This window comes from Saccopteryx leptura, chromosome 2 (genome assembly GCF_036850995.1).
Source record: "Saccopteryx leptura isolate mSacLep1 chromosome 2, mSacLep1_pri_phased_curated, whole genome shotgun sequence".
Classification (NCBI taxonomy): domain Eukaryota; kingdom Metazoa; phylum Chordata; class Mammalia; order Chiroptera; family Emballonuridae; genus Saccopteryx; species Saccopteryx leptura.
In genome coordinates, this window is record NC_089504.1 from 185,961,664 (window position 1) to 185,984,373 (window position 22,710).

The 22,710-nt window shown below is 47.4% G+C and overlaps 2 protein-coding genes and 1 long non-coding RNA gene across 5 annotated transcripts; 2 read left to right on the forward strand and 1 right to left on the reverse strand.

The window, feature by feature from the left end:
- Positions 1–66: 66 nt before the first annotated feature.
- SPRYD4 (SPRY domain containing 4) lies at positions 67–6,160 on the forward strand. The gene is made up of 3 exons (XM_066369838.1): positions 67–232; positions 580–944; positions 5,808–6,160. The coding sequence occupies exons 1-3, from the start codon at positions 121–123 to the stop codon at positions 5,883–5,885; spliced, it is 555 nt and encodes a 184-aa protein (XP_066225935.1). The 5' UTR covers positions 67–120; the 3' UTR covers positions 5,886–6,160.
- On the reverse strand, positions 1,795–20,533 carry GLS2 (glutaminase 2). Of its 3 annotated transcripts, none has more exons than XM_066369813.1 (18): positions 20,203–20,533; positions 14,251–14,350; positions 13,717–13,838; positions 13,031–13,160; positions 12,563–12,642; positions 12,316–12,479; positions 12,041–12,099; positions 9,140–9,172; positions 8,823–8,881; positions 7,907–7,973; positions 7,706–7,756; positions 7,368–7,544; positions 6,606–6,737; positions 6,398–6,490; positions 6,168–6,229; positions 5,588–5,664; positions 5,242–5,305; positions 1,795–3,087 (listed from the first exon to the last, which is right to left on the reverse strand). In XM_066369813.1, the coding sequence occupies exons 1-18, from the start codon at positions 20,400–20,402 to the stop codon at positions 2,931–2,933; spliced, it is 1,827 nt and encodes a 608-aa protein (XP_066225910.1). In that variant the 5' UTR covers positions 20,403–20,533; the 3' UTR covers positions 1,795–2,930. The 3 variants fall into 3 exon arrangements, with proteins under 3 accessions (XP_066225910.1, XP_066225911.1, XP_066225912.1); XM_066369814.1 differs by having other exon boundaries at positions 20,185–20,339; XM_066369815.1 differs by having other exon boundaries at positions 19,979–20,339.
- On the forward strand, positions 20,396–21,501 carry LOC136395309 (uncharacterized). Its single transcript, XR_010749308.1, has 2 exons — positions 20,396–20,533; positions 21,315–21,501. It is a non-coding gene; the product is annotated as an uncharacterized lncRNA (long non-coding RNA).
- The last annotated feature ends 1,209 nt before the right edge of the window (positions 21,502–22,710 follow it).

Below are 22,710 nucleotides of genomic sequence, written 5' to 3' on the forward strand. Positions count from 1 at the left end.
TTGTACCCACAGCCTGGGATTCACTAAAATGGCGGCTCCTTGGTGGGCGCTGGTTCCCTGACGTAATCACACTGCGCCACCGTCTCTCCGGCACTACGTGTGAGTGGAGTCCCCGGTCTAATGGTGGTGACTGAGGCCGGCGGTAAGATGGCGCTGCCCATTAAGCGTTCGCTGTACCTGTGCCGATGGGGAGCCCAACGATTGGGGGTTGCTGCCGCAGAAGCCCGCAGAGGTAGGATTTTCTTCTTTTACTTTTACCTCAGAATCGTTTCTGTCTGTTATTACCAGATCCCCCTGGGGTCCTTTCCCCTCCCTCACCTGCATTGAGTTTTGAGGCACCAAACCTAGGACACTATCTGGTTTCTTTAAAAACCCATGGCTTCACCGGTGCGAGCTTTTCGGCTCCTCGTAACTCCCATACTAAGACGCCCCACTTTCTCGTCCGTTTGACATTTGGACTCTTTCCTGCTTTCTTCGCGATCTCGTGACTGCCTGCTTCAAATGGGAAGTAATGTATCTATCACTCGTTCTAGAGTTCTTCGCCGGTGTCATCATCCAATCTCTTTGCTCTACTCGCAGGCGTCAGTTTCAAACTGGAAAAGAAAACCGCCCACAGCAGCCTGGCCCTCTTCAAAGATGACACAGGTGTCAGATACGGCATGGTGGGGTTGGAGCCCACCACATTGGCCCTGAATGTGGAGCGCTTCCGGGAGTGGGCAGTGGTGCTGGCCGACACCGCGGTCACCAGCGGCAGGCACTTCTGGGAGGTGACAGTGACGCGCTCCCAGCAGTTCCGGGTAGGAGTAGCAGATGTGGACCTTTCTCGGGATAGCTGCATCGGTGTTGACGATCGTTCCTGGGTGTTCACCTATGTCCAGCGCCAGTGGCACACCATGTTGGCCAACGAAAAAGCCCCTATTGAGGGCATCGGGCAACCAGAGAAGGTGGGGCTGCTGCTGGAGTAGGAGGCCCAGAAGCTGAGCTTGGTGGATGTGAGCCGAGTTGCTGTGGTTCGTACACTGCAGACAGATTTCCGAGGGCCAGTGGTACCTGCCTTTGCCCTTTGGGATGGAGAATTGCTGACCCACTCAGGGCTTGAGGTGCCCAAGAGCCTCTAGTGTATATCCATCACTGGAGTCTCTAGTCAGGCTTTTGGCCAGCCTCCTTCTGAAAGTGTCTGAAACCTTTTAACTTCGCCTCAAGCGACCTCTAGCTCCCGCAGTTCAGTGCCGGGTCCTCTGTGCAGTATCTTAGTCATTTTCCTCTCTCCTATCTGTGAAAGCTAGGCTACTGCCAATTTTTCTAGGCTACCATGAATGTATTTTCCCTGACTTGCTTTCTTCAGTCTCTCTGCCTATGCCCAGGCCTTTCTCAGACTATTCAGTCCTGGGGTCTCACTTTTCAGCTTTGTTCCAATGTATTCATTACTCTGATACCTCTCTTCCTTTGCCCACGTGTAACTTTTGTCTGTTCTTGGGGCTCGAATGAATCTCTCCACAGGAAGTCCTTTCTACCGCTGGCTGGAAGAGTGGCGCAGGCAAAGACTTGACCCTTTCTCTAAAGCACAGCTCAGGCAGTGTCAGAAGGTACTGTGTCAGTCCAGAGCCCTCCTTTCCCCAGTACCTCAAAGCGAGACTCTCAGCCCCACATAGCTACAGCTACCCTCACAGTGAGTCCATCTGCCTGGACCCACACACACCTCTGACACCTGGTCAATATGTTGTAATCACCGGGCTAGTTAAAACCGTGAACAAAAGGAAAGACACTGGGGAATATCGATGGGATTAGTGCTAGAACTTTATTTTTTTTTTTTAGAGACAGAGACAGGAAGGGAGAGATGGGAAGCATCATAGTTGTGGCACCTTAGTTGTTCATTGATTTCTCTCATGTGCCTTGACTGGGGGGTTCCAACTGAGTCAGTGACCCCCTGCTCCAGCCAGTGACCCTGGGCTCAAGCTAACAACCTTAGGCTTCAAGCCAGCAACCACAGGGCATGTCCGTGATCCCACGCTAAAGCTGAGGATGCGTGCTCAAGCCAGCAACCTCTGGGTTTCAAACCTGGGTCCTCAGCATCTCAGGCCAACACTCTATCCATTGTGCCACTGCCTGGTCAGGCTGGAAGCTTTATTCTTGAGAAGTTGTATCTTCATTTCTGCTACATTCGGAACTTCCAGAAGGAGGAGAGGACCTGGAGTCTTGCATAGTACATTTTTGGGCCAGCTCAGACTCAAGCCCTCACCTCCCACCCCCACCTTGGCAGAACACATTGAACCTAAAGCAGTATTAGGGGTTGAGGAAAACCTGGTGGGGTGAGTAGGTATGTAAAATATGTATTGCTGTCTGACCCTGTGGTTCCATCTTATTTTACCTTTATTATAGTGATGTAACTAAATGCCTTTAAAGGACTGGGTTTAGCAAAAATAATCATTTATGTAATTAAAGTTTATTTGAGCACAAAATACTTTCTCTGTCTATAAAATTTCTGTTTCCTGGCCAAGGGGGGCAGATCACTTCAGACAACTAAAGCCAGATGTATAGCGCTGTGAAAATATACATATGCATAGCTCTGTGGATATATACATGTGCATGGTGGCTGGGGCCCCTTCACTGGTCTCTCTCTCTCTCATATATCATGGTTTCTTCAGGGACAGGAAGAGGGGACCTGGGAAGGTTTTGAGTGGGCCAGGCAATTAGGCTATACCTTGAAGAAGCCTAGTCTCCATGGATAGCTCTATTTCACGTATCCATCGAGGCACTTCTCTATACTCTGTCTGCCAAGAGAATGGGGTATTTTGACTATCACAGAAAGCACCGGCCTGTCTTGGTCCCCACTGAAGCAGTGCGGCTCTCCATAGCATGTTTGATGGTTATGGGTTAAATATGTGGCCAGTTCATGCTTTTCTAGAGCGGGGGCTGTGCAGGCTCCATGGTCACACCATGCTCTCTAAGTTCTCTTTAGACAGAGCCTCAGCCACTGCTTCAGCCTGAGTTTCAGAGGGGGTGTAGGAGTCCTGGTAATCTTGAAGCAGTTTCACCACCTCCAAGTGATTGAACTGTACAGCATCATCTAGAGGAATGTTACCCCACCTGAGAGGAACAAAGAAGACAGAGCAGTGGTTTTCAACCTTTTTACACTTGGAAACTGGTGAAAATAGAATTATTTCAGGGACCACTAAGGCAGAAATAAAAACCATTATTAGTATTTTGTACACTTTTCTTTAATTATAATACTATAAAATGAAAATTCTCTAAAATAACCAAATTAATAAAAATATTAATAGACTATAACTGACAAGTTCCAAAGATATCTAAGACAGCCTCAATAGTATTTTCATCGATGATACAGGCTGATAAGTGGCAACTACCCTGATCATAAGATCATTGGGTCTGTAATCTTCATGCAACTGTTTCGTGGACTGGCACAAAATTTCTGGCAGACAAGCACTGGTCCATGGACAAGTGGCTGAAAACCACTGACAGTGAATGCCCTGGTTCTATATCAGTGTTTTTCAACCAGTGTGCCGCAGCACACTAGTGTGCTGTGAGACATGGTCAGGTGTGCCGTGGGGAAATTAAACATGGGTCCCCAAACTACGGCCCGCGTGCCGGATACAGCCTGCGGAGGCTATTTATCCGGCCAGCCGCCTCCATCTGAACATAAACATTCCCCTCACAATCCTTCCAGCTATCGCTGTCGCTACAGGAAGAGTGGAGGCACAGGGAATGCTCACTGACCAATCACCTTCTAGGATTCATCCCGACCACTAGCGATGAACCAATAGTAAGCCGCCTCTCATCCACACCCAGGAAGGTCCCCACTCGGGCTGCCGTGCACTTGTCATTGTGTGGCCGCTGTGAGTAGTTGTAGCTGCTACTCCTCCCCATGGTCCTGATTTCTAATCCTGGTCAGGACTGGAGGTAAATGTTGCCACCACTAGATGAAGCCTCAGCCTCAGCTGGTTATGTCTATCCTGATGGTGTATATGGATATTTGACCTTTTTCTTTTTAAAAGAGGCCCCCGCAGAGGGTGATATACAATGCATCACAATGTTATCTATATGGCCTCCTGAAGGGTGATCTTCTTAAAGAGCTCAAATCTCTATATACACCATCAAAACAGATAGAACCAAGGCCCCTGCACCCAGCTGACCATGTGATTTGAACCCACAACCTCAGGGAGAACTGTAGTATTTATCAGAATCCTTACCTAGAAAGCAAACTTCTCAATCTGACAGTAGAGATGATCTGAGGACTTATGATGTTACACAAGTACCCAACATTTTCTATTTATTTACTTTTTTTTTTAGATTTTTTTAATTTTATTTTTTATTTTTATTTTTAGATTTTTAAAAATAATTTTATTTACTTATTTATTCATTTTAGAGAGGGGGGAAAGAGAGAGAGAGAGAAGGGGGAGGAGCAGGAAGCATCAACTCCCATATGTGCCTTGACCAGGCAAGCCAGGGTTTTGAACCAGCAACCTCAGTGTTTCCAGGTTGATGCTTTATCCACTACACCACCACAGGTCAGGCTTTTTTTTTTTTTTTTTAGATTTTATTTATTCATTTTTATTAGAGAGGGGAGAGAGAGGGAAAGATAGAGAGAGAACAGGGGGAGGAGCAGGAAGCATCAACTCCCATATGTGCCTTGACCAGGCAAGCCCAGGGTTTTGAACCGGTGACCTCAGCATTCCAGGTCTACGCTTTATCCACTGCGCCACCACAGGTCAGGCCATTTTCTAAAATTGATTTTGTCCAGTCTCTATATAGAGAGACTATTTGCCAAATTGATTTGAACCCACAACCTTGATGAAAGCTCCAGTATCTATTAGCGCTCCTGTTTTCAACCACATATCTATGTGAGCTGAGCTTCTCAAGCTTGACTGCGATAAAAACTAAAAACAGAGAGAGACTGAGAACTGTTGAGGAAGAGCTTCGTGTGTGTCTTTCTACCATTCCTGCCAGGATATCCCTTTTGTGTTCATCGAAACAGGCCCAGGTTTCACACTAAGTGAATATAAATACATTTAGAAACTATATTATTAACTATATGTATAATATGTACTGTGTTAGAGTGTCATTTTGGTAGGTGGTGTGCCCCAGGATTTTGTAAATGTAAAAAATGTGCCGCGGCTCAAAAAAGGTTGAAAATCACTGCTATATCTAACAGTGGTGGCTGGAGGGCGGTAGTGAAGAAACTGCTTCCCACCTCTCACCCCCTTTTAGCTTAATCCTACTCACCTGTCCTTGACAAAAGGATTCACTTTGCAAGCCTCAATCAGGAATTTAATGACTTCAGTGTGTCCTAGGAATATGGGCAGAAGGAAGATGAGAGGGTACAGATCCTGACCTTTTGGTGATAACATTGGTACAGACATTTGGCAGCGGGACTTCTGACCCAATAAGGGAAGAGAAGAGGCCTCTTCCATTTTGCTCCCTGCAACACCCAATAGTAGCCTGCAAACTGAAGGGCATCTGCACAAAACAAGTGGCTGCCCCTGGAACCTTGAAGGCATACCAGTGTGGGGTTCTCCTAGTAGAAAGGAAGGGTCCTACAATCTCCTTTCTCTATTTAACCTTCAGATACCTTCAGCTGCAGCAACATGCAGGGCTGTGCGTGAGTCGTAGTCTTTCTGTTCCATGTCCATGGCTGACAAGGCAAACCTGAGGGTAGTGGAAAGCAGCTGGAATAACCCAAATCAGCCTAGAATTACTCCTGTCTTTTCTGAACTGGGGTCAGACTGGGTAGGTTCTAGACCTTATGCCAAGGTCTACAAACCTTGTGCAATCTGTGTTTTCTTACCCAGATGAGACTGTTACACCCAAATCAGAGAGATGGGAGTGGGATGGTTCCAGAAACATCACTGCTTACTCATCCATGGTAGGTACCCAGTATATGTTTGTTGATTTTAGTAATCCATTTAAGGCAAGGTCTTCACCTACCACTTCTGCTCTTAAGACCCAGGTTAATCTTAACAGTGGCTACAATTAATTAAGGTCTTATCCCATGGCAGGCATGGTACTTTGAGAAAAATCTCATTTAAATGCAGTGTGTATCCATTTGATCTGGCTCTATAGGTGAAGCACTTAGCTATTTTGCTATGAGGACTCCTCATGAGATCTCTGACCAGGAGTATTTTATAGTGTTTATTTGGTTACAGAAGTACCTTCGAAGAGCTGAAACATCACCACTATAGGCAGCAAATAACAGGTTGACCACAGTCTTGTTCTGGAAAACAGATCATACCCACTTGAGAGTAGCGGTGACTCTGAACCCACCCACGCCCAGTTCTGCCCTGTGACCCTCCTCCATGGATGTTTAGGCAAGGGCATTGCTGAGGTGTTAGGGAATGTTCTATTCTCAGATATTCTTAGAAGCCACCTGTGCTTCTCCTACCCGAACCTCTCCCCCCTCACGCCGTGGGTCCAGCTTGCGGGCACAGTGCCTCAGGTTGTCGTAGTTGTGGAAATTGAAGAGAGACACCAACTTCTAAAATCGTAAGCCAAAGAGATTATTTACTTATTCCTTGCACTTAGTAGGAGCTAAAAATTGCTTTAGTTACTCATTCAAGACTATTTAGTACTATATATGCAGAGGACCTCACCTGGCAGAAGCTGATGCCCCTGTGACTGTTCCCCAGCTTGTCCAGAGGAGGTGACAGACACATCATTCCCATGACATTGGGTACCACCAGGAGGATGGCTCCTGACACAGCTGACTTGGCTGGCAGGCCCACCTTGGAGACAGAGTTGAAAGTGAGGATGATCTAGAGGGGCTCCAAGTCTGTCCCAAATGACTACACTAGCAAGGCTTGTTAATTAGCTTTTCTTACTCCTGTCCTCCCCTGCCACCCTTAAATTCATGGCTTCAGTAAGGAAGTATTTATTGTATCCACTCTGTGACTGATGCTAGGGCTAGAACAAAGCCTCTCATTTAACTTACATTCTGATAGTAGGAGATAGACAGTAAGTAGGTAAACAGAAAAATAATCACAGCTTATGGTAACAAAAGAAAAGAAGTAGGGTACTGGGATAGAGAAAGAAGTGGGAGGGAGCTTTACTTGAGAGATGGTGGTCAGAAAAGCTTCTCTTTGGAAGTGACATCTAAACTGAAACTCAGAGAAGCCCCAGCCATGAGAAGGGTGGCAGAGGAATGGTTCAGAAGCTACAACATCATGTGTTTATGTGCTTGAGGAACCTGATAAGTCTAACAAATCCCTAGGGATTCTTGGCCTAATTGCTTGGCTGGAAGTTAGTGAATGAGAGGCAGGAACAAACTGCCACCTCTGTACCTCTAGAGACTCAGTGTCCTCTCTTCTTGGCTATGGGCTCACGGCCAGTGGAGACAGAGGGCCGGGAACACTCACATGGAAGGCAAACTGGCCTGAGAAGTCGTACATGCCGCAGGAGTGCATGAGGCTGAGGGTGTTGCGCACTGCTTCAGCACTCAGCACGCTCTCTCCTGTGATGGGGCAGATCCCACCATTGGCCAGAGTGGCTGCCATGACACTGCCTGACTCACAGGTCACCTCCACGGAGCACAGCTATGGAAACAAGGCAGAGGGGAGGATGTGGTGCGGACCTGAACACTGTGCTCTTGGACATAGAACAACATTCTTGGCATCCTGATCTTTCAACAAGTTCCCCTGGTGTTTCTGGAGAGGAGCATCCTGTGGCCCTGAGGGGAACGGCAGTGTTGGCTTACCTGGAAGTAGAGATCAAGTGCAGCCATCATGTCCACCCCCTTAGGAAAGCACTGCAAGAAAGAAGAGGGGAGAGCATTTCTCTTCAGGCCATCAGTAGCCCCTTTCCACAGCCAGGATCTTAGCCCAAGTCCCCAACCCCAGCTGCCCTTATCCCAGCCACAGAATTCCCAGGGATTGCTCTACCAGCCTCTCGCAGTTACCTTCTTTTCCTTCAGATAATAGCCAATGGCATAATTCCGATCCCCCGTTTCCTTCTCTGACTGGAATCTGAAGCAAATGACCAATTCAGCACTTGATGTTTGAAGGGTGAGTGTGAGAAGGGGAAAAAATACCTTCCCTGAGAGAGACCAAACTAGATCGTAAATATTTTTTTTTTTTTGTATTTTTCTGAAGTTGGAAACCGGGAGGCAGTCAGACAGACTCCCGCCTGCGCCCGACCGGGATCCACCCGGCATGCCCACCAGGGGGTGACGCTCTGCCCTTCTGGGGTGTCTGTTGCAACCAGAGCTATTCTAGCACCTAAGGCAGAGGCCACAGAGCCATCCTCAGCGCCCAGGCCAACTTTGCTCCAGTGGAGCCTTGGCTGCAGGAGGGGAAGAGAGAGACAGAGAGAAAGGAGAGGGGGAGGGGTGGAGAAGCAGATGGGTGCTTCTCCTGTGTGCCCTGGCCGGGAATCGAACCCGGGACTCCTGCACGCCAGGCCGACGCTCTACCACTGAGCCAACCGGCCAGGGCCTAGATCGTAAATATTAAACTAAATAAGCCCCTTTATAAATTCTCACAGTAATACTGAGAAACTTCTGGACACTAGCAAGTACTGGGTAGAGCATTATTATAAAATGTAGGAAAAGAAAACCCAAATTATCTAGTCATCTAGTCCAGGAAAACTAGTGGTTTTTGGCTTTGAGAGGCTTGGCAAGACCTCCTCACTCATTAAATACTAAATAGAAATGGAGCAAATCCTTTTACAGAGTAAACAAATGTCAATGAAAGGGGGCCGAGTGGAGGTTGGGAGGCCAATATTCCCCTGGGAGTTCTTCCTCCTAAGAGTCTATCATCCCTCCCCATCCTCGCCCCACACAATGTATTCAGCCCATTCTGCGAACAAGGCCTTACGTGGCATTGCTGAAACCTATGTATTCATTTCCAGCCATTTTATTCAGATATTGCAACACCTAGAAGAGAAACAGGGCATGTGAATGAGGACCCCTACTAAACACAAGACTAACTCTTAACTTCTCAGTCCTTATCCCAGCAAGGTCTTCAGTTGGCTTTCTTCTCTAAGGCCAGGAGATCCCCCCACCTCTGGAAATAAGGCTTCTAGGTGGGTGTACCATCAAAGTGGGGTTAGAGCCAGGCACTGGGGCGGCTGGAGAGGACAACAACATGCCATGGAGAAAAGCAGCCAGGGGCGGAGTAGCAAGGAAACTTACAAAATCAAACTTCTCTGCTTTGTTACAGTCCATCTGCAAAAACAGAAAGAGAGTGTCATCAGTATTCCAAGCCTAGGAGGAAGACCAAGGAGGGTCAGAAGGGCCAGTTAAGGCCCTGGCCGGTTGGCTCAGTGGTAGAGCGTCGGCCTGGCGTGCAGAAGTCCCGGGTTCGATTCCCGGCCAGGGCACACAGGAGAAGCGCCCATCTGCTTCTCCACCCCTTCCCCTCTCCTTCCTCTCTGTCTCTCTCTTCCCCTCCTGCAGCCAAGGCTCCATTGGAGCAAAGATGGCCCGGGTGCTGGGGATGGCTCTGTGGCCTCTGCCCCAGGCGCTAGAGTGGCTCTGGTCGCAACATAGCGACGCCCAGGATGGGCAGAGCATCGCCCCCTGGTGGGCAGAGCGTCGCCCCCTGGTGGGCGTGCCAGGTGGATCCCGGTCGGGCGCATGCGGGAGTCTGTCTGTCTCTCCCTGTTTCCAGCTTCAGAAAAATGCAAAAAAAAAGGAAGGGCCAGTTAAAGTGTTAGAATGGTTTGTTGTTTTTTTACAGAGACAGAGAGAGAGTCAGAGAGAGGGATAGATAGGGACAGACAGACAGGAACAGAGAGATGAGAAGCATCAATCATTAGTTTTAGTTTTTCGTTGCTCATTGCGACACCTTAGTTGTTCATTGATTGCTTTCTCATATGTGCCTTGACCGCGGGCCTTCAGCAGACCGAGTAACCCCTTGCTTGAGTCAGTGACCTTGGGTCCAAGCTGGTGAGCTTTTGCTCAAACCAGATGAGCCCGCGCTCAGGCTGGCAACCTCAGGGTCTCGAACCTGGGTCCTCGGCATCCCAGTCCAACGCTCTATCCACTGCGCCACTGCCTGGTCAGGCTAGAATGGTTTTGCTACTAGGAAACTGTTACATTTTACAATTACATTTTTCTTTTTTAAAAAAACAACTGAAAAAAAAAAACTGAAAAAATAAATAAATAAAAAATAGAAAAACAACTGAGGGCTCTGGCTGGTGGCTCAGTGGATAGAACATCGGCCCAGCATATGCACATCCCGGGTTTGATTCTGGTGAGGGCACACAGGAGAAGCAACCATCTGCTTCTCTGCCCCCCTTCTCTCCCTCTTTCCCTCCCACAGTCAGTGGCTCGCTTGGTTTGAGCCACAGGCTAGCTCCCTTGGAGCACATCAGTCTCAGGCGCTAAAAATAGCTTGGTACAAATCAGCCCCAGATGGGGTTGCCTGGCAGATCCTGGTCAGGGCGCATGCAGAAGTTTGCCTCACTATCTCCTCTCCTCTCACCTTAACAACAACAAAAAAGACAAAAGCAACTGAGACTTTTTTTTTTAGAGAGGAGGGAGAAAGGGTGAGAGAGAGACAGAGAGAGAGAAGGAGGGAGGAGCTGGAAGCATTAACTCCCATATGTGCCTTGACCAGGCAAGCCCAGGGTTTCGAACCGGCGACCTCAGCATTTCCAGGTCGACGCTTTATCCACTGCGCCACCACAGGTCAGGCTGAGACTTTTTTATCCATGCATATCTAGTGACCTTAAAACCAAACCATTTAGATTTTATTATTAAGTAATGAATACAAATAACTTCACCTCATCTATAAGCCTCACTCATCCCTGAGTCTCAATCCTACTTCTATTCCTTTTTTGTTGTTTTTTTTTTAAGTGAGAGGAAGAGAGATAGACTCCCACATGTGCCCTGACCGGGATCCAACGGCAACCCCGCTCTGGGGCAGATGCTTGAATCAACTGAGCTGTCCTCAGCACCCAGCCGATGCTTGAACCAGTCGAGCCACTCTGTGAGGCGAAGAGAGAGAGAAGGGGGAGAAGGAGGGGAAGAGAAGCAGATGGTCACTTCTCATGTGTGCCCTGACCGGAGACTGAACCTCAGCTGTCCACATGCCAGGCCGACACTATCTTATCCACTGAGCCAACCAGCCAGGGCCACTTCCATTCTCAATTCCAACATTCATCCCCAACCCCCATTTTCGTTTTCCTGATTCTAACCCTGTCCCCAAACCCCACCTCTATTCTTGATCCTATCCCCACCCTTATACTCTGTGCTGGAGCTCACTCTGTCCTTTCCCTCACTCCCACAGCCATCTCCAAGACTGGAGTGACAGGAATGGAATGAGGGTGTGGGTTACATATACTATAATATTCACGTATATCTATTATATTGATAATTGAAATAAAGCTAAAGATTTTAGCTGAGAGTTAAGTCCAATAGGGTCTGCTTAGATGGGAATGGGTGAGGCAGGTCCCAGACAGAGCTGTAAAGATATCCCAGAGCAAGGGAAGGGCTTGAGCCTAGTCTGCCCCAACCCCCATTGCTTCCTGCACTTGTCAACTATAGTGTCAACACTACAGGGACTCTGATACCTAAGTCCTAACACCACCTTCCCAGGAGGGGCTGTGATTGGCTCTGGAGTATTGCTGCCCACGTTGCTCTCAGGTTCTTGCTCAAACCCTGGGAGACCTACAGCTGACAGGACAGCCTGACACCCTTGCTCAAGGCCAACTCACAGTTCTGGGTGACGTGAATAGCTGCCCCGTCCTGGCCATTTTCACCCTTCCTTCCATGTATCCCTCACCCAGAAGTGGCCAATCAGCACCTAATAGTGCTGTCCTCCCCCTGTGTCTGGCATTTATCCCTTGGTCATAGCAGGGGTGAGGACCTGCTCACTTCTCTAAGGGCCAGGAAGCTCTGGGCTCCAGACTCATGGGTGGGGGCAGGGGTACAATTCCTTTTACTAACATCCTCAACATAATATATATCCTTACTACTCTTCGGAGGATCCTCAAAGGAATCAAGGCTCTACCAGTCTCCCTGGAGAGCTGGATAGAGAGGAGGGATATAGGAAAAAGGGGGTTTAGAGAAGGTTAGAGGGGAACTGACCTTAATCAGGGAGCTCACGACAATGGCACCAGCATTGACCATGGGGTTATGGGGGATTCCTGGGGAAACACAAACCACCCAATGTCTTATCAGCCACTGAGAAAAACCTTGTTTACAGCCCGCACACTCTGCAGGCTAGACTACAAAGAGTTATTTGCTGGCAGGATGGAGTGACAGAGCTAATCAGGAAAGGCAGAGAAACAAACAGAAAAATGGTGGGGGTGGGGATAAGAAGGGGCATTTATGAGCCTGGTCTGAGCTGTGGCAGTGCTCACCTTCCTCATTGAGGGAGAGCTTGTTGTAGCGCAGGCCACTGGGCTCCTTGCCCACAAACTTGTGCACGTAGTCAGTGCCAAGGGTGCTCACCGAGATGGCGTAGGTGAGGGGCTTCACACAGGACTGCAGGCAGAAGGGGATCTTCGTGTGGCCCACGGAGTGCCTGGAGGTAGATAAATGCCGTGAGAATTCGGCCTATATGCTGCACTTGTGCCCAGCCTCCCCTTTCTCTCCCCCAGAGCTCACCGCTGACCATCCACCGTGCACACGGAGACGCCCCACAGATCTGGATTTGACTTGGCCAGCTGAGGGATGTAGGCTGCCACCTGGCCAGGAGTGGATAGAGAAAACAGGGACAGAATGGAAATATGGATGTCGTTCCCAGAGACACCTAAGACGTCTGTCTTTCTGTTACTGCTCCTAGCAGGAGGATTCCGGGGTCAGCTTCCCTTTCTGCTTTTTAGTCTCAGTTACCTTATAGGTCTCTTTCAAAGTTTTATTCAGTCTTTATGCCAAATGTTCCCATAAAAATCTCAAGATTCCCTCGCTGGCTCTAGAAATCACATGTATAGAAATACATAAAGCCCTTGTCCCCATTTTTAGAAGTCCTGCTTCTCATCCCTCATTCATTGGATTCCCAGCCCCAGGAGATCTGAGAAACAAGGTTTATCTGGCCCAGAGCCCTTGCCCCTCCCTTAGTCCCCTGGCCCTCACTTTGCCTCCAGTCAGCTCTTTGGCATCTTCAAAGATGCGATCCACATGGCCCGTGAACTCCTCAAAATCAGGAATGACAAACTTCTTTCGGAATGCCTGGGTCAGGAGCACAATGTTGCTGCTCACACACCTGGATCCCAGACATGAGTGGGTTAGGGAGCTGGAGATGCAGCTGTGACTCACTCTGGAGCCATGGAAATTGGGAATAAAGAAAGTGTGAGTGGTCATCAGGTTTGGGACCAACAGCTGTGTGACCTTTGGCACACCACATTATCTTTCTGGGTCTCAAGTTTCTTGAATGAGGAGTTGGAATAATGTGGAAAGATATCCCAAGAAAAATAAGTAGCTGAATAATATGTATAGTAGGTCATCTTTATATTTTAAAAATCCTAAATCATATAAGCACATTCACATATATTCCTATATGTATGTAAATGCATAGGACATTATCTAAAAGACACCCACTAATCTGTTAATAATGGAACTGGGATGGGGAGACAGGGAAAAAACATGTATTTCTATATTGAACTCATAACGATTATATACATACTCGTGTGTAACTTGTGTAATAAGTAAGTAATAAAATAAAATAAGGGGTTGAACTATCTGATCCCCAAGATCCCTGCTGTTATAATCTATGTCCAAGACAGTTTTGAGAGCAGTGCTTTTGTTTCTGGGGCCCTCACTTTTGGAAGAGATCTCGGTCTAAGAGGCCACCACTGCTGGACTCGCGAACCATGCGGCGCATTTGGCTCAGGCAGTCCCGGAGCCGAGGATCTGAGGTCTGCAGTCCAGTAGCCTTCAGTGCCTTTAGGGTAAAGAAGAAGCTGGTAAGGTCAGCTACAGGGACAGTAATCCAGTCTTTCCCAATGGATAACAATGAGCTCAACCCCAATGACTACATTAAGTGAAACAAATGGGTTTGCAGACTAATAAAGGAGGGAATGGAGTAGCTTTGAGGGTTAATGGGGGTTTCCTAGTCTTTTTTATCAAGCCATCTGATTTCTGAACCTCTTGGGTCAATGTCCCAAAACAAGATGATGGGTTGAATCAGAGAGTTTAATCTGACCGCCCTGGGGCAGGGATGAGATTGTCTCATCAGATTCTTCATCCTCATAAAACAGCCCATTGTTCACTGCCCTGCACTGTTCTCTCCTCCTTTCTCCACACTCAAGAGATCCCAAGATATTAGGGTTCTGAGCAGGCAGAGAGGAACTTACAGTAGTGAATTTGTGGATAGGGATTCGTTCCTGTCCCTCAGCAATAGTGTAGAAGAGCAGATCACCCAAGCGGGACAGCATGCCACTCTCTGAAGAATCACTGTTGGGGGCAGAAATATGGGAGAAGAGTAGCCTGAGAACTGCTCCTTGCTGCTCCTCCTGGAACATGGGCTTATTTATTATTAGGTGTCTTCACTCTAGGCCTCTTCCCTGAGCTATCTGATCTATCCTCATAATTCCAACTTTCACATCTGTCCTGAGAAGTCTTAAATTTTACTCCCTAGTGTTTTTGTTTCTGATCTTTAGACCTTTACTTTGAGTTGCTTTCAGACACATCCATTTCTAGATGTCTCATACACACCACAAACTCAACATGTCCAACTGCAAGATCATTTCACCTCCCTCCTGGTGCTCCTCTTGTGTTTCCATCTGGGTTCATAGTGTTACCACTCATTCAGGTGCCAAGCTGGGAACACGGACGCATTTTGATAATTCCCATACCTTATATCAGGGGTCCCCAAACTTTTTACACAGGGGGCCAGTTCACTGTCCCTTAGACCGTTGGAGAGCCGGACTATAAAAAAACTATAAATAAATCCCTATGCACACTGCACATATCTTATTTTAAAGTAAAAAAACAAAACAGGAACAAATACAATATTTAAAATAAAGTAAATTTAAATCAACAAACTGACCAATATTTCAATGGGAACTATGCTTTTCTCACTGACCACCAATGAAAGAGGTGCCCTTTCCGGAAGTGTGGCAGGGGCCGGATAAATGGCTTCAGGGGGCCGCATGCGGCCCGCGGGCCGTAGTTTGGGGACCCCTGCCTTATATCCATGCTCAGTTGGTAAACAACATTGGATGAATCCACCTCTATATCTCAAATGCATCCTCTTTTCTTCTCTTTCCCTTTGCCAGCATGGTATAGTAGAAAGGACCAGTGTTTGCCTCTTAATGGCTGTGTGATCTTAATATGGACAGTAAGGTTATTTAATTCTGCTGAACCTGCTTCCTCATCTATAAAATAAGGGTAGTAATGTCTGCTTTACTTGGGTGATGTAAAGCTTCATCAACATAACATGCCATGAAAAGCTGCCTTTCTCAAGGTAGATGCTTGGTAAATCATGCTTCCTTATCATCAGCTCCTTATTGTCTGTCACCTAACAGTACTACACTCACTTTCTTGACTTCCATCCCATCTTCCACATGCATCAGTTATCTTTCTAGAACTCAAATATTATTTCTCTACTCAAAAACCTTTGATAGCTCCCTAGTGCTTACAAAGTAAGTTCTTATTTCTTAGTGTGGCATTGAAGTCTCTTTAGAACCTGCCAACACTCTTTGCCTATTTTTCACCATGCTCCCACACTCCAGGTATGCCAGGCGGTTCTCCAAACGGGCCAGGCACCGTCAGGCTTCCTGGCCTTTGCTTATGCTGAAACTTGTGCACTGAAATTTTCTCCTTCACATTGCACAGTTCTGCTCATCCTTCAAGTCCTGATCAAATGTTACTAACACTGTAAAGGCTTCCCCTCTTCCAGATTTTGCTATGCTGCTGGTATGACAATAAACCATCTTATTGACAGAAGAATCTCCCTTGTTCTACTGTTAGCTCTTTGTGTTTTATGTATTTTTGTCTTTCTAGCATTGAGGAAAGTCCTTAGCACATAATGGGTCTTCAATAAAGAATTAAATAAATTTCCAGGAAGTTTTGTTCCCTAAATTCTCTCTAGCTGGCTTATAATACTTAAAATTCCAGGTACTGAAGACTTCTTGGTCTTCAAAAGTTCTCCTATTAATATGTTAACAGAGCTTGACCAGGCAGTGGCACAATGGATAGAGCATCAAACTGGGACACAAAGGACCCAGATTTGAAACCCCGAGGTTGCCGGCTTGAGTGCAGGCTCATCTAGCTTGAACGTGAACTCATCTGGTTTGAGCGTGGGCTCACCAGCTTGAGCATGGGGTAACTGGCTTGAGTGAAGGATCATAAATTTGACCCCATGGTCACTGGCTTGAGCAAGGGGTCACTCACTCTGCTATAGCCCCCCATCAAGGCACATATGAGAAAGCAACCAATGAACTAAGGAGCTGCAAAAAAGAATTGATGCTTCTTTCTCCCTTGCTGTCTATCTGTCCCTATCTGTCCCTCTCTGTCTCTGTCACACACAAAAAAACACACAAACAAAACAAACAAAAAAGCAAAAATAAAAAGCCTCTCCAGAAGTTTGGCATAGATTAGGCATGTGTGTATATGTATTTTGTTCTAGGAGGAATACCAAGACAGGGACATTTTCCTCTGTTTCTGAGGAAGTTCAAGGGAAGTGAGGATTTATGTGGTGACAGAGGAAGGGAGGAAAAATATATCTTAGGAATAACTCAAGAAGGAAAGTATACAGGAACACTTTGAGGGCAGGTCTATCTGCCAGAAGCTAAAGAAAGACAGAAATAATGCCATACCACTGAATATATCCCAAGCCTTAATAATATCAACATGTATTTGCTAATATATGCATAAAATATCTCTAGTAGATGGTTATACAAGATATCAATGACAGATATATCTAAAGAGCAAAACTTCCTAGCAATTTAAGAAATAACTGAACAATGCCTGACCAGGCGGTGGCGCAGTGGATGGAGCGTCGGACTGGGATGCAGAGGACCCAGGTTCGAAACCCCCATGGTCGCCAGCTTGAGCACAGGCTCATCTGGTTTGAGCAAAAGCCCACCAGCTTGAACCCAAGGTCGCTGGCTTGAGCAAGGGGTTACTCAGTCTGCTGAAGGCCCACGGTCAAGGCACATATGAGAGGGCAATCAATGAACAACTAAGGTGTTGCAGCGCACAGTGAAAAACTAATGATTGATGCTTCTCATCTCTCTCCGTTCCTGTCTGTCTGTCCCTATCTATCCCTCTCTCTGACTCACTCTCTGTCTCTAAAAAAAAAAAGAAATAATTGAACAAGTGCACAAGAATATATAGTAAGTAAACTGAATATTAGTTAAATTATGATACTTCATACAATAGAATCTTAAAATGGCAGCCATTAAAATATCAGCCTGACCAGGTGGTGGTGCAGTGGATAGAGCATCGGACTGCGAGACAGAGGACCCAGGTTCGAAAGCCTGAGGTTGCCGGCTTGAGCGCAAGCTCATCTGGCTTGAGCACAGGCTCACCAGCTTGAGCGTGGGGTCACCGGCTTGAGTGTGGGATTATAGAGATGACCTCATGGTTGCTGACTTGAGTCCAAGGTCAATGGCTTGAGCAAGGGGCCACTCCCTCTGCTGGAGCCCCCAGGTCAAGGCACATATGAGACAGCAATCAATGAATTTAACTAAGGTGCTGAAAGTATGAGTTGATGTTTCTCATCTCTTTCCCTACCTGTCTGTCCTTGTCTATCTATCCCTTGTCCTCTTGCAAAAAAAATTAATTAAAAAATGACAATATCGTATACACACATTCAATGATATTAAAAGCCCTTCATAGGCCCTGGCCGGTTGGCTCAGCGGTAGAGCGTCGGCCTGGCGTGCGGGGGACCTGGGTTCGATTCCCGGCCAGGGCACATAGGAGAAGCGCCCATTTGCTTCTCCATCCCCCCCTCCTTCCTCTCTGTCTCTCTCTTCCCCTCCCGCAGCCAAGACTCCATTGGAGCAAAGGTGGCCTGGGCGCTGGGGATGGCTCCTTGGCCTCTGCCCCAGGCGCTAGAGTGGCTCTGGTCTCGGCAGAGCGACGCCCCCTGGTGGGCAGTGTTGCCCCGGTGGGCGTGCCAGGTGGATCCCGGTCAGGCGCATGCGGGAGTCTGTCTGACTGTCTCTCCCCGTTTCCAGCTTCAGAAAAATACACACACAAAAAAAGCCCTTCATAAATGGAAAATACAGATTACCAAAGAATATGAATGCCATAATCCTATTTTTGTTAAATTTTATATATACATATATAGGATATAGATGTTTACATATCACAAAATTAACTGGCTACCTCTAATATTGGGATCTTTTTTCCTGGATGTTTTGTTTATCTTGTTTTTCTTTTATAATTAAAAATACAATACAGCTAAATATTATAAACAAGCAATACCCTGAACAACAGCATTTTCTCTTTGCTGTGCTCCTTACTTCCAATACAAGCACCCCTCCCCCTCACAATGTCATTCTCCCAGAGCCCACCCCCTCCAGTGCTCTCAACTCCTTCTGCCAATGGGAGCATCAGTCCAAGGTCATTAGCAAAAAGTCCCTGGGCATAGGCAGTCATAGGCAGGAGATCAAGCTTCCTAAAAACACTCCTATCACCTGACTCCACTGGATAAGGAAAGGAGGCAGGGGATCAGGGACACCTCTTGCTCCCCATCCCAAAGAAAGTGTGAGGGAGTAAGGGTGAGGGAGGTTAAGCCTTTGCTCTCTTCCACTGCCATTTCTCCTATGGCAATTATTTGGTGAAAGTTGGGGGGAGTAGATCAGGGGAGAGAGGGCTTATTCTTTAAAGTTTAAATGTTCCATGTTTGCCCTGGCTGGGTAGCTCAGGTGGTTAGAGCATCGTCCTGATACTCCAAGGTTACAGATTTCATTCTTCGTCAGGGCACATACTACAATCAACCAGGCAGCCCTGACCCAATAGCTTTGTTGGTTAGAGTATCATCCTGAAGTGCAGAGGTTGCCAGTTCAAACCCCAGTCAGGGGTCATACAGTAACAGTTCAATGTTCCTGTCTATTACTCCTTTCCTCTCTCACTAAAATCAACAAATAAAAATTTTTTTAACCAGGGAATGCATAAGTAGGCGGAACAACAAACTGATTTTAGAAAGAGAGGAAGAGAGAAACATTAATCAATGTTTTTAATTAGTAAAAAAATTTAAAAACGTTCCATGTCTCTTTCAGACTGATGGAAAAGTACATACAGCACAATAACTATATTAAATAAGTAATACCTTATTGGTCTGTTACCTGTTGGGACAGGGACTCCAGTGGTGGTGAGGTAGTGTTATGTCTGTCTGGCTACTTTAATTATGGTACGCATGCCTTTCTGAAAGTCATAGTAGATGTTAATGACAGGGCAGATGGGCCATTTCCTGTTCCTGCTATAATAGGGTGGGGGCGACTTGGAAAGTGTCAATGTTGACTTCTGGGATGGTAAAATTTCCTGCTCTGCTCTTTCTGTGTCTCGGAGGGAGAAAAGAGGCTCAGCCACCAAGTGTTACTGGGTGGAGGGTTAGAGGTGCAGCCTCTCTGGCAGAATAAGAGCCCAAGGGAAGAGAGAGAGCCCCTTACATCAGTAAGCCTGAGCAGCGCAAATAAGGGATCCGATGGGCTCTGGTTTGGGAAATCTGTGTCATATGATCCCCCTCCCCTTCATTATAAAGATTTTCCTCATTCAATAATCAACTGGAAAACTACCCTTATTCACAGATTACAGAGCCCTGATAACTCACACACCCAACACTTACACAAACGACACATAACCGGTAACACGCACGTACTTGCGCACCAATAATACATTATATATTACACGCCGAGGACACGCCAAAAACACAGACACACCACACTGACAGACCCAAGTACAGCGCGACTCGAGGCATGAGGCTGTTGCATCCCCATGCATCCCCTTAAATACACATGCGGATCGGGGAGAAGAGGGAGGGTGAGGCTGGGTGGTGTGCACACGGCCCTGCACTCGGACACGTGCACTGAGAAACACCCCGTGTATCTACGTTCCCATTTAGGTACGTACCTTGGACAGGCACCATCCCAAGGACCCACCTGACCAAACACCCTCCTGGGCTGACAGCATTTTACCGCCCGAGTGCGGCGGACCCAAAGCCCCAAATCTAAAGGAAAAGGCATCTCAGACTAGTGAGCAAGGAGAGAAGAGGGAAGGTGAGATGCGCTCCCGAGGAATGGGACTTGGGAGCTAGTAAATGGGAGCCTTTTCCCTACCCGTCGCGCAAGCCTTACTGATCCGGGTGCTGCGGCTGGTGGCTATGCAGCGTTTCCCGGCTGTGCAGCGTCTCCCGGCCCTGCGCCCCGGCCTCATTGAGGTGGTGCCGATCGCCCCCGCCAAGGAGGGGGCTCCGGTTCAGGTGACCCCACCCTCCCCGCCGACAGTGACTGCCCGCCCTGCTCAGCGCATTCTGCAGAGCCCTCAAGGAGCGCATCCCCCTTGCACGTCGCCCGCCTGTTCTGCCAGAGCTCCCAGCGCGTCTGAACCGGGGTTGGAATGAGGAGCAGAGGAATTGAGGCGAAGATAGGTGGCGGGAACTCTGTGATGGAGTGCAAAACCTGGGAGGTGAGGAGCTGGGCCAGGTGGGTGGGATTGTAGCAGGAGGCGGGGCCTGCCCCTATAAGGCTCAGGTCACTGTCAGGTGCCCCCGATTCCCGCTGGGTGAGAAGTTTCCTGGTTAGGGAAGAAAACGGGAGGAGGGTATCAATGCGTCGTGAGAAGAGGGCGGTGCCTGAGAGTTGGGATGGACAATGCCCAGGTCCAATCATTGAGGGAGCAAAAAGCTTGGGGGCAGGGAAAGGGAGAACCTATCCAATGAGTGCAAGGAGGTGAGTTGACCGCAAAGGCCCCCGGACTGCTCCGCGCTGAGGCCCGGTGTGGTTGGCCGGCCGTGGGAGCACGCGCGGAGAGCGGGAAAAGCGTGGCTGAGCGATTGCTAAGCCTGGCGAGCCCCGAGACGATGGGAGAACGCAGCGGGGTCAGAAAGATGGAATTCTCAGAGAGGGAAACGTTTCCTCACAGTACTTCGATAAGAATGAGCCTTGTTTAAGAGGCCACTTAGAGAGATTGGAAGGCCAGAGTTGGCACTCAGTAACCCACCTGCTGGCATCATAGGGGCCAAATTCTTAAGTCTCTGGCAGGTGGTGTTGGTGAGTTAAGAGTCAAACAGCCAGAAAGTACCCGACCAGAAACAGCTCCCCTGGCACCCTAGGGAGGTCAGGAGACTTAAAAGTGCACCCTGGTGGTTGCTAAGTGATAGATACATGAATTACAACTGCCCTTTTGCTGTTCTGCTTGGCTGCCTGACCCCACCCTTAATTACCGGACAATCGCCCCTGGAACAAAGGAACTCCAGGAAGCTGGTCAATCTCTTAGAAGAGGAGTATTCCAGAAAGCCGAACATACCAGCACACCCTTGCTCGAGGCTATCCCCAACCCTATAAAATTTTACCTCAGTCTGTTTTGGGGGCCCTTCTTCCCGGAGGAGTGCCCCAGCAGGTCTTTCTCCTCTAATAAAGCCTGCACACCTGGAATTCGAGTGCCGTCTCATTCTTTCACTAAGATGTCAGTTCTCTTATCTTTACCAATTATTTTGTGGTTGTTTAGGAATCAGGGACTCTTCATTTTGAGCCTTTGAATATTTTATAAACTGTTAAGTACTTCCAAAATTTTAGCTATTTTAATTGCTTGCCCCTGTGTTCCTTAGGCCAGGGGATAAAAAGAATTGATGCACAAAAAGAATTTTGAAAACTCAGCACTTTCAGGAATTTTATCATTTGTTGCTAAGAGAATATTCACTTGTATCTGCACAAAGCCTAACACAGCATCTATATTTAGTAAAGTCATGTAAATAACAGCTATTATCTAGTGTTTATGGTTTGCCAACCTTTATATAGTCTGCATTTTCCTCTTACCAGAAGCATGCAAAGTAGTTGTTAGTTCTATTTTGAAGATGAGGAAACTATGTCCAAGTGGTGATGCAGTGGATAGAACATCAGCCTGGGATGCTGAGGACCCAGGTTCAAAAGCCCAAGGTCGCCAGCTTGACTGTGGGATCATAGACATGATCCCATGGTCACTGGCTTGAGCCCAAAGGTCACTGGCTTGAATTCCAAAGTTGCTAGCTTGAGCAAGGGTTCACTGGCTCACCTGGAGTACCTCACCCCCTGCTCCCAGTCAAGGCACATATGAGAAAGCAATCAATGAATAACTAACGTGTCACAACTACAAGTTGATGCTTCTCATCTCTCTCCTTTCCTGTCTGTTTGCCCCTGTGTGTCCCTCTCCCTCTCTCTCTCCAAAAAAAAAATTTACTCCTTTGAATAAGATAACCCAGTTAATAAGTATTAGGTGCAGGAATCAGACCCAAGTCTCTGACTATAAAGCTCTCTCCATCATGCAGCTCTTCCCAAAATTAACATTGAATAGAATTATCCCAGGAAATGACCTCATCCCTAAAAAAAATATTTTATGTGGAAGCATTATGATACAGTCCTGACAGTTGTCTAGAGGCTGGCTGTATCACAAAATGTCACTTCATGTTTGGATCAAAATGAACATCAAGGGTGACCATAGGAAAATAAATATCAAACCATACCCTGGTATGTTCTGTGGAAAGGCAATTCTCCTTTGTCTTTGTTAGGGTTGGAGGGTTTATTTGGTTTGAAACCAGATGGAATGACTGTAATGCTGGTGGTCGAGGCCAGGCAGGTTCACATTGGATTTGGGCAGACGGGTAGAAG